General features: G+C 47.1%; 1 protein-coding gene across 6 annotated transcripts in view; it reads left to right on the plus strand.

Annotated features, from left to right (window-relative positions):
- Positions 1 to 306: 306 nt before the first annotated feature.
- The window catches only part of fastkd3 (FAST kinase domains 3), a 34,609-nt gene continuing 22,460 nt past the window's right edge, over positions 307 to 12,455 (plus strand). For 2 of the 6 annotated variants that reach the window (XR_015078424.1, XM_085988249.1), the window contains exons 1-2: positions 430 to 661; positions 2,750 to 4,222. Coding sequence is in view for 5 of the 6 variants with exons in the window: in XM_085988249.1 (XP_085844375.1) it covers positions 2,779 to 4,222 (1,444 nt within the window). In the remaining variant the exon portion in view is untranslated. The other 4 variants (XM_085988252.1, XM_085988250.1, XM_085988251.1 and 1 more) reach the window with 4 other exon arrangements.

Here is a 12,455-nt window from a genome sequence, read left to right on the forward strand (position 1 = left end):
AAGTGACGACTGAAATACTTCTGTCACCCTGGTTCATTTATTCCCTGTCCTCTCACCTCCCGTCATCTAAAGACCCGGTTTAGTCTTGATTCCCTATGTGCAACACCACAGGAGATTGACTAGTTGTATATTAATACAATACTTAGAAATATCTATATAATGCTTTGACTTAACTGACATAGGTTTTACAGGATGTTACTCTTGTTAATGGGAACTGCAATAACCTATAATAAAGGTGTGAGTCTAAGAGAAGCCCAGCCGATTATGTGCTTGGTGCCAGTGACGAAGGCCTTTCGCTGCAGCAGCTGTCTGACTGTCGGCGGGAGTTTGGAGTGCAGAGGCTGAAACTCCGGGAAAGCACTCAGTCGGCCGGTGGCGGCGAGTCACTCAGCGTCTGCTGGGGACTCCGTGCAGAGGAAGCGGTGAGAAACGGAGGAAAGAAGCCGGGCCAGAGGGCGGAGCTCTGAGTGACGGAGAACCGGTTCAAAGGCTCTCGTGGGCGGCGGGTCTCTGCCGGGTGTTTTCGGCGAAGGTCAATAAGGAGTCGCGACCTTTTTCACTGCCGCGAGTGGCCCGTCACCCCGGCCTGCACCGGCAGCCCCCTCCCCTGCCACTCGCTGTAACTTCCGCCTTTATCACTACTCCTGCTCCAATTATTTGGGTGAGGGGGCCTGAATTAGGGGGATTGCGGGTGAGGAGTCCTGTTTTTGGGGGGTTGCGGGGCCTGATTTTGGGGGGTTGCAGGGTGAGGGGCCTGATTTTGCGGGGTGAGGGGGCCTGATTTTGGGGGGGGGTGAGGGGCCTGATTTTGCGAGGTGAGGGGGCCTGATTTTGGGGGGTTGCGGGGCCTGATTTTGGGGGGTTGCGGGGTGAGGGGCCTGATTTTGCGGGGTGAGGGGGCCTGATTTTGGGGGGGTTGCGGGGGCCTGATTTTGGGGGGTTGCGGGGTGAGGGGCCTGATTTTGCGAGGTGAGGGGGCCTGATTTTGGGGGGTTGCGGGGTTAGGGGCCTGATTTTGCGGGGTGAGGGGGCCTGATTTTGGGGGGTTGCGGGGGCCTGATTTTGGGGGGTTGCGGGGTGAGGGGCCTGATTTTGGGGGGTTGCGGGGTGAGGGGCCTGATTTTGGGGGGTTGCGGGGTGAGGGGGCCTGATTTTGGGGGGTTGCGGGATGAGGGGCCTGATTTTGCGGGAGCTGGATGAATGTTTTCTTTCTTCCTCGCTGCTTGTCATGCCCATTGGGTGATTGTACACACGGGCCCAGATATTCCGATCCCTACTGATGGGTACGCGCTGTGTACCCACCTGTAGGGACATCGGAAATGCCGGTTTCAGGCATACGCAGCACATGCGCTGAAAACCGGCATTTCCGATCTGTCAAGAATGGTCTTGACAGATCCTCTGGCTGTCCAGGAGAAGGACCTCTGCAGGTGGAGAGTTCTGTTTTTTGGAGACCCTTCGCCCACAGAAAACCCTTACAATTCTTACGCCTGGTAAAAGCAGGCGTAAGACCTGCTTTTACCAGGATAAGAGTTGAAAAAAGTTTTTTAAATTTTTTTTCATTGATTTATCATTTAAAAATACTTTTTTTTTTAAAGTGTTTATTTTTAGCCCCGTAAAAAACTTTAATTTTTTTCAAAAAATTTAATTTTTGTTTAAAATATGTAATTTATTGTAATTTCAAGTCATTTTAAAAATGTGATTTAAAAAAAAAAGTATTTAAAGTTTTACTACTTTTTCATTGATCTTCATTCATATATTTGACTGGTCTTCCTGTCAAATGTATGAAGGGAGATTCCCTTCTGTGATTGGCTCCCCATGGCCCACGTGATCCCGGGGACACTGCGAACTACATGCGCCCCTGGGGTACATGGGCCTTGCGCACTTCAAGTTTAGTGAGGCCCAGGAGCGGAAGCGTGTGCGTCCCGGGAGCCCTCGGGTAAGGGCGCAGATTTTTCCAGATCGCAGGCCTCTGGTCGGAAAATACGGGCCATGGTCAGTGCAGTGGGGAGCCAGTGAGGCCCCCAGACTGATGGCTGGTCAGTTTAAGCTGACCCCAGCCAAGGCAGTAATTGAGCTCCTATAATTAGCCTTAATGTTCGTGAGACAGAATGAGGGAAGAAATCACCCACTGTTCCTGGTTGTTATTGAGTAACATTTGCAGGAAAGCATGTGCTGCATAAAGATTAGATTGGGCTGTGATGTTCTCTGTGGCTGAATACCTTAGTGTCTTTTTCTGGGGTTACATAAGAGAGATGGCGACCTGGGTAAAGGAGCAATAACGTGCACGCACACAGTTGTATTCTTGGAAGACTCAGCACCCTATGATGAGAATAGGACAATTGGGGAAAAGGCCAATTTCTTGATTCTGTACCATTGGGTGTCACAATCCAAATCGGCAACATTTAATACCAGTAAAGTGTGTTCCATAACTAGCTGTGGTCATGTGAGAAAATGATTTAATTTGGGTCATTGCTTATTAATGGAATCCTAGGTTGTGGGAGAAATATTTTACAGAAAGATTTAAAATATTTATAGAAATTTAGAATCGTAGAAATTTATGGCACAGAACGAGGCCATTTGGCCCATCGTGTCTGCGCTGGCAAATTTGGAATATTTTTCATTTTATTGTAAATGATGAGTGCAATTTATCAGGTTTTTAATTTTCTTAAAAGTAGCTTAACATTATTAGTGCACTATAATATCGGAGACTTGTGGCTATTCCTGACCTAACAATTTTTTTTTGTATCAGGTGACTGAAATAAAATTCCTGAAGCTGCTATGGCATTAAATCTTCGAAGAGCGTTTCATTTTATTTCATCTGAGTTACAAACATACGACTTTTTACAAATTGTGAAGCGGCAATTGTACCCCTGCAAAAACCTTGACAAAATATGGCTACATCGTGGATACAGAATTTTGTTAACAGGACCTCTAAAGGCCTGGCATCCATGGGCCCCTCATAAAGAATACCACAGTGTGGGCAGAGACCAGCCTTGCTGCACCTCGGGGACAGTGTGCCTCCATGGGGATGCTGGGGACAGCTTTAAGTTGGACGGCAAGCAGCACACAACCTCCAATGAACAGAACTTTTTGAAACATTTGAACAACTGTAAAACTGCCAAACCGATCTTTAAACTGCTGAACTCTTCAGTGTCCATCACCGATACAATGGCAGCTGCCGCCTTGCTTCGAATATCACAGGTTGAAAAAGATGGGAATGGACTGAGGAGCCCTGCAATACTGCTGGAGAATGAGACATTCAAGGCATTGTGCTTCCAGTTTGAGCACGAGTCTCTCAGGCTGAGCAATGCAGGGCTGGTGACTGCACTGTATGCGTGCGTGCAATTGTACGTGGACCCACAGAGCACTCTCATGGTGCGGCTACTGTCAGAAAGTCGGGAGCGGCTCAACAAAGGTCAGATGTTCATTAAAGACTTGTGTTTGCTGGGCAAGGCCTTGCTGGACTTGGAGGGCCCAGGATGTGAAATACTTAAGCAAATAATGGAGCAAGTTCAAGGACAGAAAATGGATGACTGGACACCTGAAGAGATAGCAATGGTTTATAACTTGCTGGTGGCTGGTGTGGGCGAAGGGGGAAATTACCAGCAGCTACTGAACAAAATGAATATCCATACCCTTCATTTAGCTTCCAGGCTGGGTTGTAAAGCCAAAAGTGACATACTTAATGCAATGGTTGTCCTCAAGCAAACCCAAGCAATTCCTTTGGTGATTAATCTGTGTAAACATTCAGTGAGACACATTCCTCATTTCTCAGACCAGGAGCTCATACCAGTACTGAATGCTCTAATGTACTTTGGACACAGTGACAAGTTTTTCACTGATGCTCTGGAGCGAAATGTCCCCAAAAAAGCCTTTGTCATGCAGCCAGAAGCAATCAGCAAAGTGATGCAGTATTGCAGCCAGCGACGGATCTTGTCACCACCCATGTTTGATGCGGTCGCTGAGAGTTTTGTTTACAATTCAGACAATTTTACAACGAAAGAAATTGCCTTACAAATTATGCCCTTTGGCAAGCTAAATTATTTGCCTCCAAATGCAGGTCAGCTCTTTCGAAAGATTGAAAACTTATTAAGGAGCCGATTTTCACAATTTCAACCACGTACCCTACTGAACCTCCTTCATTCGTGTATATTAATAGAACGCTTTCCTGTGAATTTTGTAGCCAAAATCTTTAGTCCCTATTTTCTGCAAGAGCTGGAAGGTGAGCTGACCTGTTTAATTATACTGATCATACCATATATCCCATTCTTGTGAGGTGGAAGCAAAGTGCTCTTTTAAGCGTGACCCCGAGCTTCCGGTCACCTGTCACTTTAATTCTCCGCTCCACTCCCACTCTGACCTCTCCGCCCTCGGCCTCTTACGCTGTTCCAATGAAGCTCAATGTAAGCTCGAGGAACAGCACCTCATCTTTCGATTAGGCACTTTACAGCCTTCTGGACTCAACATCGAGTTCAACAATTTGGGCAGCACGGTGGCATAGCGGTTAGCACTGTTGCCTCACAGCGCCAGGGACCTGGGTTCGAATCCGGCTTCGGGTGACTGTCTGTGTGGAGTTTGCACATTCTCCCTGTGTTTGCGTGGGTTTTCTCCGGGTGCTCCGGTTTCCTCCCACAGTCCAAAGATGTGCAGGTTAGGTTGATTGGCTATGATAAATTGACCCTTAGTGTTAGGGGGATTAAATACAGGGATCGGGTGGGATATGTGTCGGTGCAGGCTCGATGGGCCGAAATGGCCTCTATCTGCACTGTGGGGTTTCTGTGATTCTGTGAATTTCAGACCATAACCTCTGCCCCTATTTTTTTCTTTTTTTTTCTCTCGCGTGGCAGCTGTTGATGATTCTGCCATTGCCATTTACTCCTCATCTAGTCATCTTTTGTTTCTTAACTTGTCCCATTACCATCTCCTTTTGCCTTGCACCATCACCGCTTTTGTCTTGTAATCACTCCTGCCTTCCATCCTACCACAGACCTTCCCTTTTGTTCTTTCCTCCCCTACAAGTAGATTGATGAAAATTAGTCATCTTTTTAAAGATGTTTAAGAAAGTAAATTGATAGAGAGCAATCGATGCTTGTGAGTGATTATGTTGCAGTATCTAATTGTAGGGTTCAGATGGTGCCATAAACATCAAAACTACAGGTGGCATTTAAAAATAATCTTAGTTCAATTTTTCTGTCTGTTCTCAAAGCAGGCCTGCAGTATTGTCAATTTATTAAGTGCAACACACTAGGACTGGTAGTGGTATATAGTGAAGACTAAATGCTTTACAATGGGAACTACCAATCTGCAACATGACCATGGTGGGTTGAAACTCTTAAAAGTATAGAGGGAAGAGATGGAATAGGAACTAATTGAGTCTTTCTGAGCGTGATTAAAACAACAAGAGGAATATGCGATTATTGATAATAGCTCAGTGACTTTGTTCAGTGAATTGCTAAGCCATATAAACCAGTAAGGCCCCATGGATTAGTCCTTAGTCTGTGCTGAGTTAGGGCGATAGTTTGGGTGCTGCAGTTGGCTGAAGTTCACTCCCTCAGCTTGCATATAAATAATGACCATTTTGGCAAGAGGGCATCTGTGAAACTATACCCCCAGCAAATAGTCAACGCCTTCAGCAAGGGAGGGGAGAAAAAGAGGAGTTTAGAAGAATGAGAGGGGATCTCATCGAAACTTATAAAATTCTAACAGGACTAGACAGGCTAGATGCTGGAAGGATGTTCCCGATGGTCGGGGAGTCCAGAACCAGGGGTCACAGTCTAAGGATAAGGGGTAAGCCATTTAGGACAGAGATGAGGAGGAATTTCTTCACCCAGAGAGTGGTGAACCTGTGGAATTCTCTGCCAAAGAAGGCAGTAGAGGCCAATTCATTAAATATATTCAAGAAGGAGTTGGATCTTTTTCTTAAGGCTAAAGGGATCAAGGGATATGGGGAGAAGGCAGGGACCGGGTACTGAATTTGGATGATCAGCCATGATCTCATTAAATGATGGAGCAGGCTCGAGGGGCCGAATGGCCTACTCCTGCTCCTATCTTCTATGTTAGGAACTCCAGTCTTCCTCCCTTTCTCCCCTGCATACATAGAATGTACAGCACAGAAACTAGCCATTCAGCCCAACAGGTCTATGCCAGTGTTTATGCTCCACACAAGTCTCCTCCCACCGCTCTTCATCTAACCCTATCAGCATAACCTTCTATTTCTTTCTCCCTCATGTGTTTATCTAGCTTCCCCTTAAATGCATCTATACTATTCGCCTCAAATACTCCATGTGATAGCAAGTTACATATTCTAATCATTCTCTGGGTAAAGAAGTTTCTCCTGAATTCCCTATTGAATTTATTAGTGACTATCTTGTATTTATGGCCCCAGTTCTGGTCTCCCCCAGAAGTGGAAACATCTTCTCTATGTCTACCCTATCAAACCCTTTCATAATCTTAAAGACCTCAATCAGGTCTAGAGAAAAGAGCCCAAGCTGTTCAATCTTTCCTGATAGGGTCACAAACTGATAGTGCCGGTAACCAGCACTTATCATTGCTGCTCTTGAGTTGATCAGAACAGCTTTCTTTGATAACTCCCTATCTTTTTTTATCCCTACCCCACAGCAATGTGTCTGCGATCAGGGATTCAGCAGGGTGTTTCTCCATTTCATGGCATTGTTTCTTGAGCCTCCAAGTATGCCACCACCCTACCCTGGGTGTTCCAATAATGATGCTCAGTAGGTGGGGTTACTACTGGAGGGAGGTTTAATGTTGCTGTTCTGGAGGGGGGGAGGTGGGGGTCTGATATTACTGTTTGTTTATTGAAGGGGGAGTCTTGTGTGTTCCAATATTCAAGAGAGGAGGCCAAGTGATTGGTTGGTGAGTATTTCTCTTTTTTCAATACAAGCTTGAATTCTGTGGTGTTAAATTTCTGTGGTGTAGTGGGGATAGTTGGTAAATAAAGCGCCCTAGAGCATACCTGTAACTGGGGTATTGAATAAATTTTTAAAGAAATTAAAGGGGTAAGTCATGGCAGGAGAGTTCAGACCCGTGCTCTGCTCCTCCTGCTCTATGTGGGAAGTCAGGGATGCTGCCAGTGTCCCTGATGACCATGTGTGCAGGAAATGCATCCAGCTGCAGCTACTTGTAGACCGCATTGCGGCGCTCGAGCTGCGGGTGGATGAATTTTGGAGCATGCGCGATGCTGAAAGGCTCGTGGATAACACGTTTAGCGAGTTGTGCACGCCTCAGGGTAGGGCAGCACAGGGGGTGACCATCAGGCGGAGCAACAAAGGCAGGCAGGTAGTGCAGGGAACCCCTGCGGACATCCCCCTTTCAAACAAGTATACCGCTTTGGATACTGTTGAGGGGGATGACTCACCAGGGGAAGGCAGCAGCGGCCAACTTCCTGGCACTGGGGGTGCTCCTGCTGCCCAGGAAGGGGGGAAAAAGAGTGGGAGAGCAATAGTGGTAGGGGATTCTATAGTAAGGGGAACAGATAGGCGTTTCTGTGGCCGTAGACGTGAATCCAGGATGGTTTGTTGCCTCCCTGGTGCCAGGGTCAAGGATGTCACTGAGCGGCTGCAGGGCATTCTGGAGGGGGAGGGAGAACAGCCAGTGGTCGTGGTCCACATTGGTACCAACGACATAGGTAAAAAGAGGGATGAGGTCCTGCAGCAAGAATTTAGGGAGCTAGGTGAAGGATTAAGGAGCAGGACCTCAAAGGTTGTAATCTCTGGATTACTCCCGGTGCCACGTGCTAGTAAGTATAGGAATAGGAAGATAGAACAGATGAATGCGTGGCTAAAGGGATGGTGCAAGGGGGAGGGCTTTAGTTTCCTGGATCACTGGGTCTGCTTCTGGGAAAGGTGGGACTTGTACAAGTCGGACGGTTTACACCTGAACCAGGGGGGAACCAATATCCTTGCGGGGAGGTTTGCTAGCACTGCTGGGGAGGGTTTAAACTAACTTGGCAGGGGGTTGGGGTACAGAGTGGAGCTATAGTAGGGGGTGATTTACGGCCAAATACAGAGGGAAAAACAAGTCAGCTGGGAAGGCAGAGCAAATATGTGAAGGCAAAAGAGAATATGGCAGGGCTGGAAGGCATTTATTTTAATGCAAGGAGTCTTGCAAATAAGGTGGATGAACTGAAGTTGTTGTTGAACACATGGGAGTACGATATTGTTGCTATCACGGAGACATGGTTGAGGGAGGGTCAGGACTGGCAGCTCAATATTCCGGGGTATAGAATCTTCAGGCGAGACAGAGGGGGGTGTAAAAGGGGAGGGGGTGTTGCAATATTAATTAAGGAGTCAATTACTGCTGTAAGGAGGGATGATATATTAGCGGGTTCCTCTAATGAGGCCATATGGGTAGAACTTAAAAACAAAAAGGGGGCAAGCACTTTGCTGGGAGTGTACTATAGGCCCCCAAACAGTCAGGGGGAGATAGAGGAACAGATATGTAGGCAAATCTCCGAGAAGTGCGAAAATAATAGGGTAATAATAGTGGGGGATTTCAACTTCCCCAATATAAATTGGGACAGTCAGAGTGTGAAAGGCTTAGAGGGTGCAGAATTCTTAAAGTGCATCCAGGAGAGCTTTTTGAGCCAACATGTAGAAAGTCCTACAAGAGAGGGGGCGGTACTGGACCTAATTCTGGGGAATGTAGCCGGGCAAGTGGTGGAAGTGTCAATAGGAGAGCATTTTGGCGACAGTGACCATAATTCGGTGAGATTTAAGGTGGTCATGGAAAAAGACAAAGACGGCCCGGAAATAAGGGTTCTAAATTGGGGGAAGGCCGATTTTAATATGATGAGGCAGGATCTGGCCAAAGTGGACTGGGAGCAGCTGCTTATAGGAAAATCCACATCAAAACAGTGGGAGACTTTCAGAAGGGAAATAGAGAGAGTACAACGCCAACATGTTCCTGTAAAGGTCAAGGGTGGGACCAACAAGCAAAGGGAACCTTGGATGACAAGGGATATACAGAAATGCATTAGAAATAAGAGGGGGGCTTTTGGCAGTTACAAAAGACTAAAGACAGAAGAAGCCCTAGAGGAGTATAAAAAGTGCAGGGGCATACTTAAAAAAGAAATTAGGAGGGCGAGGAGGGGCCATGAAATAACACTGGCGAGCAAAATAAAGGAAAATCCTAAGATGTTTTATAAGTATATTAAGGGCAAGAGGATAACCAGGGAAAGGGTAGGGCCCATTAGGGACCAAAGTGGCAATCTGTGTGTAGAGCCAGAGGATGTAGGCGGGGTTTTAAATGAATTTTTTGCATCTGTGTTCACTATGGAGAAAGACGATGCAGACATAGAAATCGGGCAAGGGGACTGTGACATACTTGAACATATTAGCATCGAGAGGGAGGAGGTGCTAGCGGTTTTAGCGGGCCAAAAAGTGGATAAATCCCCAGGCCCGGACGAGATGTATCCCAGGCTGCTGTGGGAGGCAAGGGAGGAGATTGCAGGGGCCCTGACACTAATTTTCAGAACCTCTCTGGCCACAGGGGATGTACCAGAGGACTGGAGAACAGCTAACGTAGTACCATTATTCAAGAAGGGTAGCAGGGATAAACCAGGGAATTACAGGCCAGTGAGTCTAACATCTGTGGTGGGGAAATTATTGGAAAAAATTCTGAGGGACAAAATTAATCTCCACTTGGAGAGGCAAGGATTAATCGGGGATAGTCAGCATGGCTTTGTCAAGGGTAAATCATGTCTAACAAATCTGATCGAATTTTTCGAGGGGGTGACTAGTGGGGTGGATGAGGGAAATGCTGTGGATGTGGTGTACATGGACTTCAGTAAAGCTTTTGACAAAGTCCCGCATAGGAGACTGGTCAAGAAGGTAAGAGCCCATGGGATCCAGGGTGCCTTGGCGCGTTGGATCCTAAACTGGCTGAGTGGCAGGAGGCAGAGGGTGATGGTCGAAGGTTGCTTTTGTGACTGGAAGCCTGTGTCCAGTGGGGTACCTCAGGGATCGGTGCTGGGTCCCTTATTGTTTGTGATCTACATAAATGATTTGGATGAAAATGTAAAAGGTATGATCAGTAAGTTCGCAGATGACACGAAAATTGGTGGGGTGGTAAATTGCGAGGAGGAAAGCCTCCGGCTACAGGACGATATAAACGGGTTGGTCAGATGGGCGGAAAAGTGGCAAATGGAATTTAACCCTGAAAAGTGCGAGGTGATGCATTTTGGACGGACAAATAAGGCAAGGGAATACACAATGAGTGGTAGGACCCTAGGAAGTACAGAGGGTCAGAGGGACCTTGGTGTACATGTACATAGATCCCTGAAGGCAGCGGAGCAGGTAGATAAGGTGGTTAAAAAGGCATATGGGATACTTGCCTTCATTAGCCGAGGCATAGAATATAAGAGCAGGGAGGTTATGATGGAGCTGTACAAAACGCTGGTGAGGCCACAGCTGGAGTACTGTGTGCAGTTCTGGTCGCCTCACTATAGGAAGGATGTGATTGCTTTGGAGAGGGTGCAGAGAAGATTCACCAGGATGTTACCTGGGATGGAGCGCCTCAGCTATGAAGAGAGGCTGGACAGGCTGGAGTTGTTTTCCTTGGAGCAGAGAAGGCTGAGGGGGGACCTGATTGAGGTGTACAAAATAATGAGGGGCATAGATAGGGTAGATAAAGAGGAACTTTTCCCCTTAGTGGGGGGGTCAATAACAAGGGGGCATAGATTCAGGGTAAGGGGCAGGAGATTTAGAGGGGATTTGAGGAGGAACTTTTTCACCCAGAGGGTGGTTGGAATGTGGAACTCAATGCCTGAAAGGGTGGTGGAGGCAGGAACCCTCACAACATTCAAGAAGCATTTGGATGAGCACTTGAAATGCCATTGCATACAAGGCTATGGACCAAATGCTGGAAAATGGGATTAGACTGGACAGGGATGGATGGGCGGCGCAGACACGATGGGCCGAAGGGCCTCTTTCTGTGCTGTAAAACTCTATGACTCTATGACTAATTAAGATACAGTTTTTCAATGGGGAGGAGAGGGGTGAAATTGCTGGATATTTTATGAAGAGATAGTTCCGTTCTTATAGCTTCACAAGGTGGTGGGGGGCAACCGGTTCAATCACCCATGAACCTCGATCGCTTCAGATTGTCTAGAATGGGTGTATTGTGCTGCTCTGGGATCAGCAGATGCAGCCTAAGCAAGGGTTCGGAGTACAGTGGAGTGCTGTAGGGTGAGGAATGGGAATGTCAATGGAGAAAAAGGTCTGGTCAGCAAATAGGATGGGGGGTCGCAATAATATTTCACTGGTTTTCAGAAAGCTGCAGCAGCCAGGGAGTGGAAGAAATTCTGGAACTTGTGGGGTTATATTTCTCTCTCCGCTTGGGAGAGGTTGTTGAAGATTCTCTGGGCGCGACTAAGCCTGAATTTGAGAGGGGGAATTGAGCTGGGAGGGTGAGTCTTGCGGGCTGGGCCTCTCTTAGGAGCGCAAGTGCAAATTAGTTTCAGTCAAAAGCGTGTTTTACGTTTGATTTTTAAAAATAAGTTACTTTTAGTATGTTTTGCTCAAATGCTTTTCAGTACAAAAGTATGACTTTTCATCCACAGATTGTGATCCTGTGAGAACTGCTCACACATTCATGTGCTGCCATGTATGGGAACATCACACTGAGTCTCTTGGTCAAAACACAGCACAGTGCCCACCACTTACATTGGCCCGCTTATCCTGGACAGCCGCTTATATCGGGCAAATGGCGCTAACCATTTGCTGTCAATTACAAAGTCACTGCTTAAACCCTATTAAGGGCGCTGACCATTTTGGGCTGGTCATGCAGCTGTTCGCACCTCATTAAAGTGCGATTACCTGTCATTAAATCCTTTCAGGATGCCCTGCCCGCTCAGTCACTCACCCCCATTGCCCCCCTCCCGCCCCCGCGTGGCCTGTGATTGCTGGTTACAAAAGTGAAAGAGCAAAGGTGAAACTGACCAGACCAGTACTTCAGCCCCGTTCAGCTAGATCAAACAATCCCTAATTGATTAATTGCTTGTTCATTACAGACCACTTTCTTGCAGCATTGTAAGCTGTGCAGTAGCCAATTTAAAGCGACGACAGACTCCCATAAAGAATGGCTGGACTGAACACTTGTCCGATTCAACATAGAAACAGTAGATAGGAGCAGGAGTAGGCCATTCGGCCCCTCGAGCCTGCTCCGCCATTCAATGAGATCATGGCTGATCATCCAAATTCAGTACCCTGTCCCTGCCTTCTCCCCATATCCCTTGATCCCTTTAGCCTTAAGAAATATATCTAACTCCTTCTTGAATATACTTAATGAATTGGCCTCAACTGCCTTCTGTGGTAGAGAATTCCACAGGTTCACCACTCTCTGGGTGAAGAAATTCCTCCTCATCTCTGTCCTAAATGGCTTACCCCTTATCCTTAGACTGTGACCCCTGGATCTGGACTCCCCCGCCATCCAGAACA

Source organism: Somniosus microcephalus, chromosome 5, assembly GCF_052327205.1.
Source record: "Somniosus microcephalus isolate GS21.2 chromosome 5, FLI_Smic_1.0, whole genome shotgun sequence".
Taxonomy (NCBI): Eukaryota; Metazoa; Chordata; class Chondrichthyes; order Squaliformes; family Somniosidae; genus Somniosus; species Somniosus microcephalus.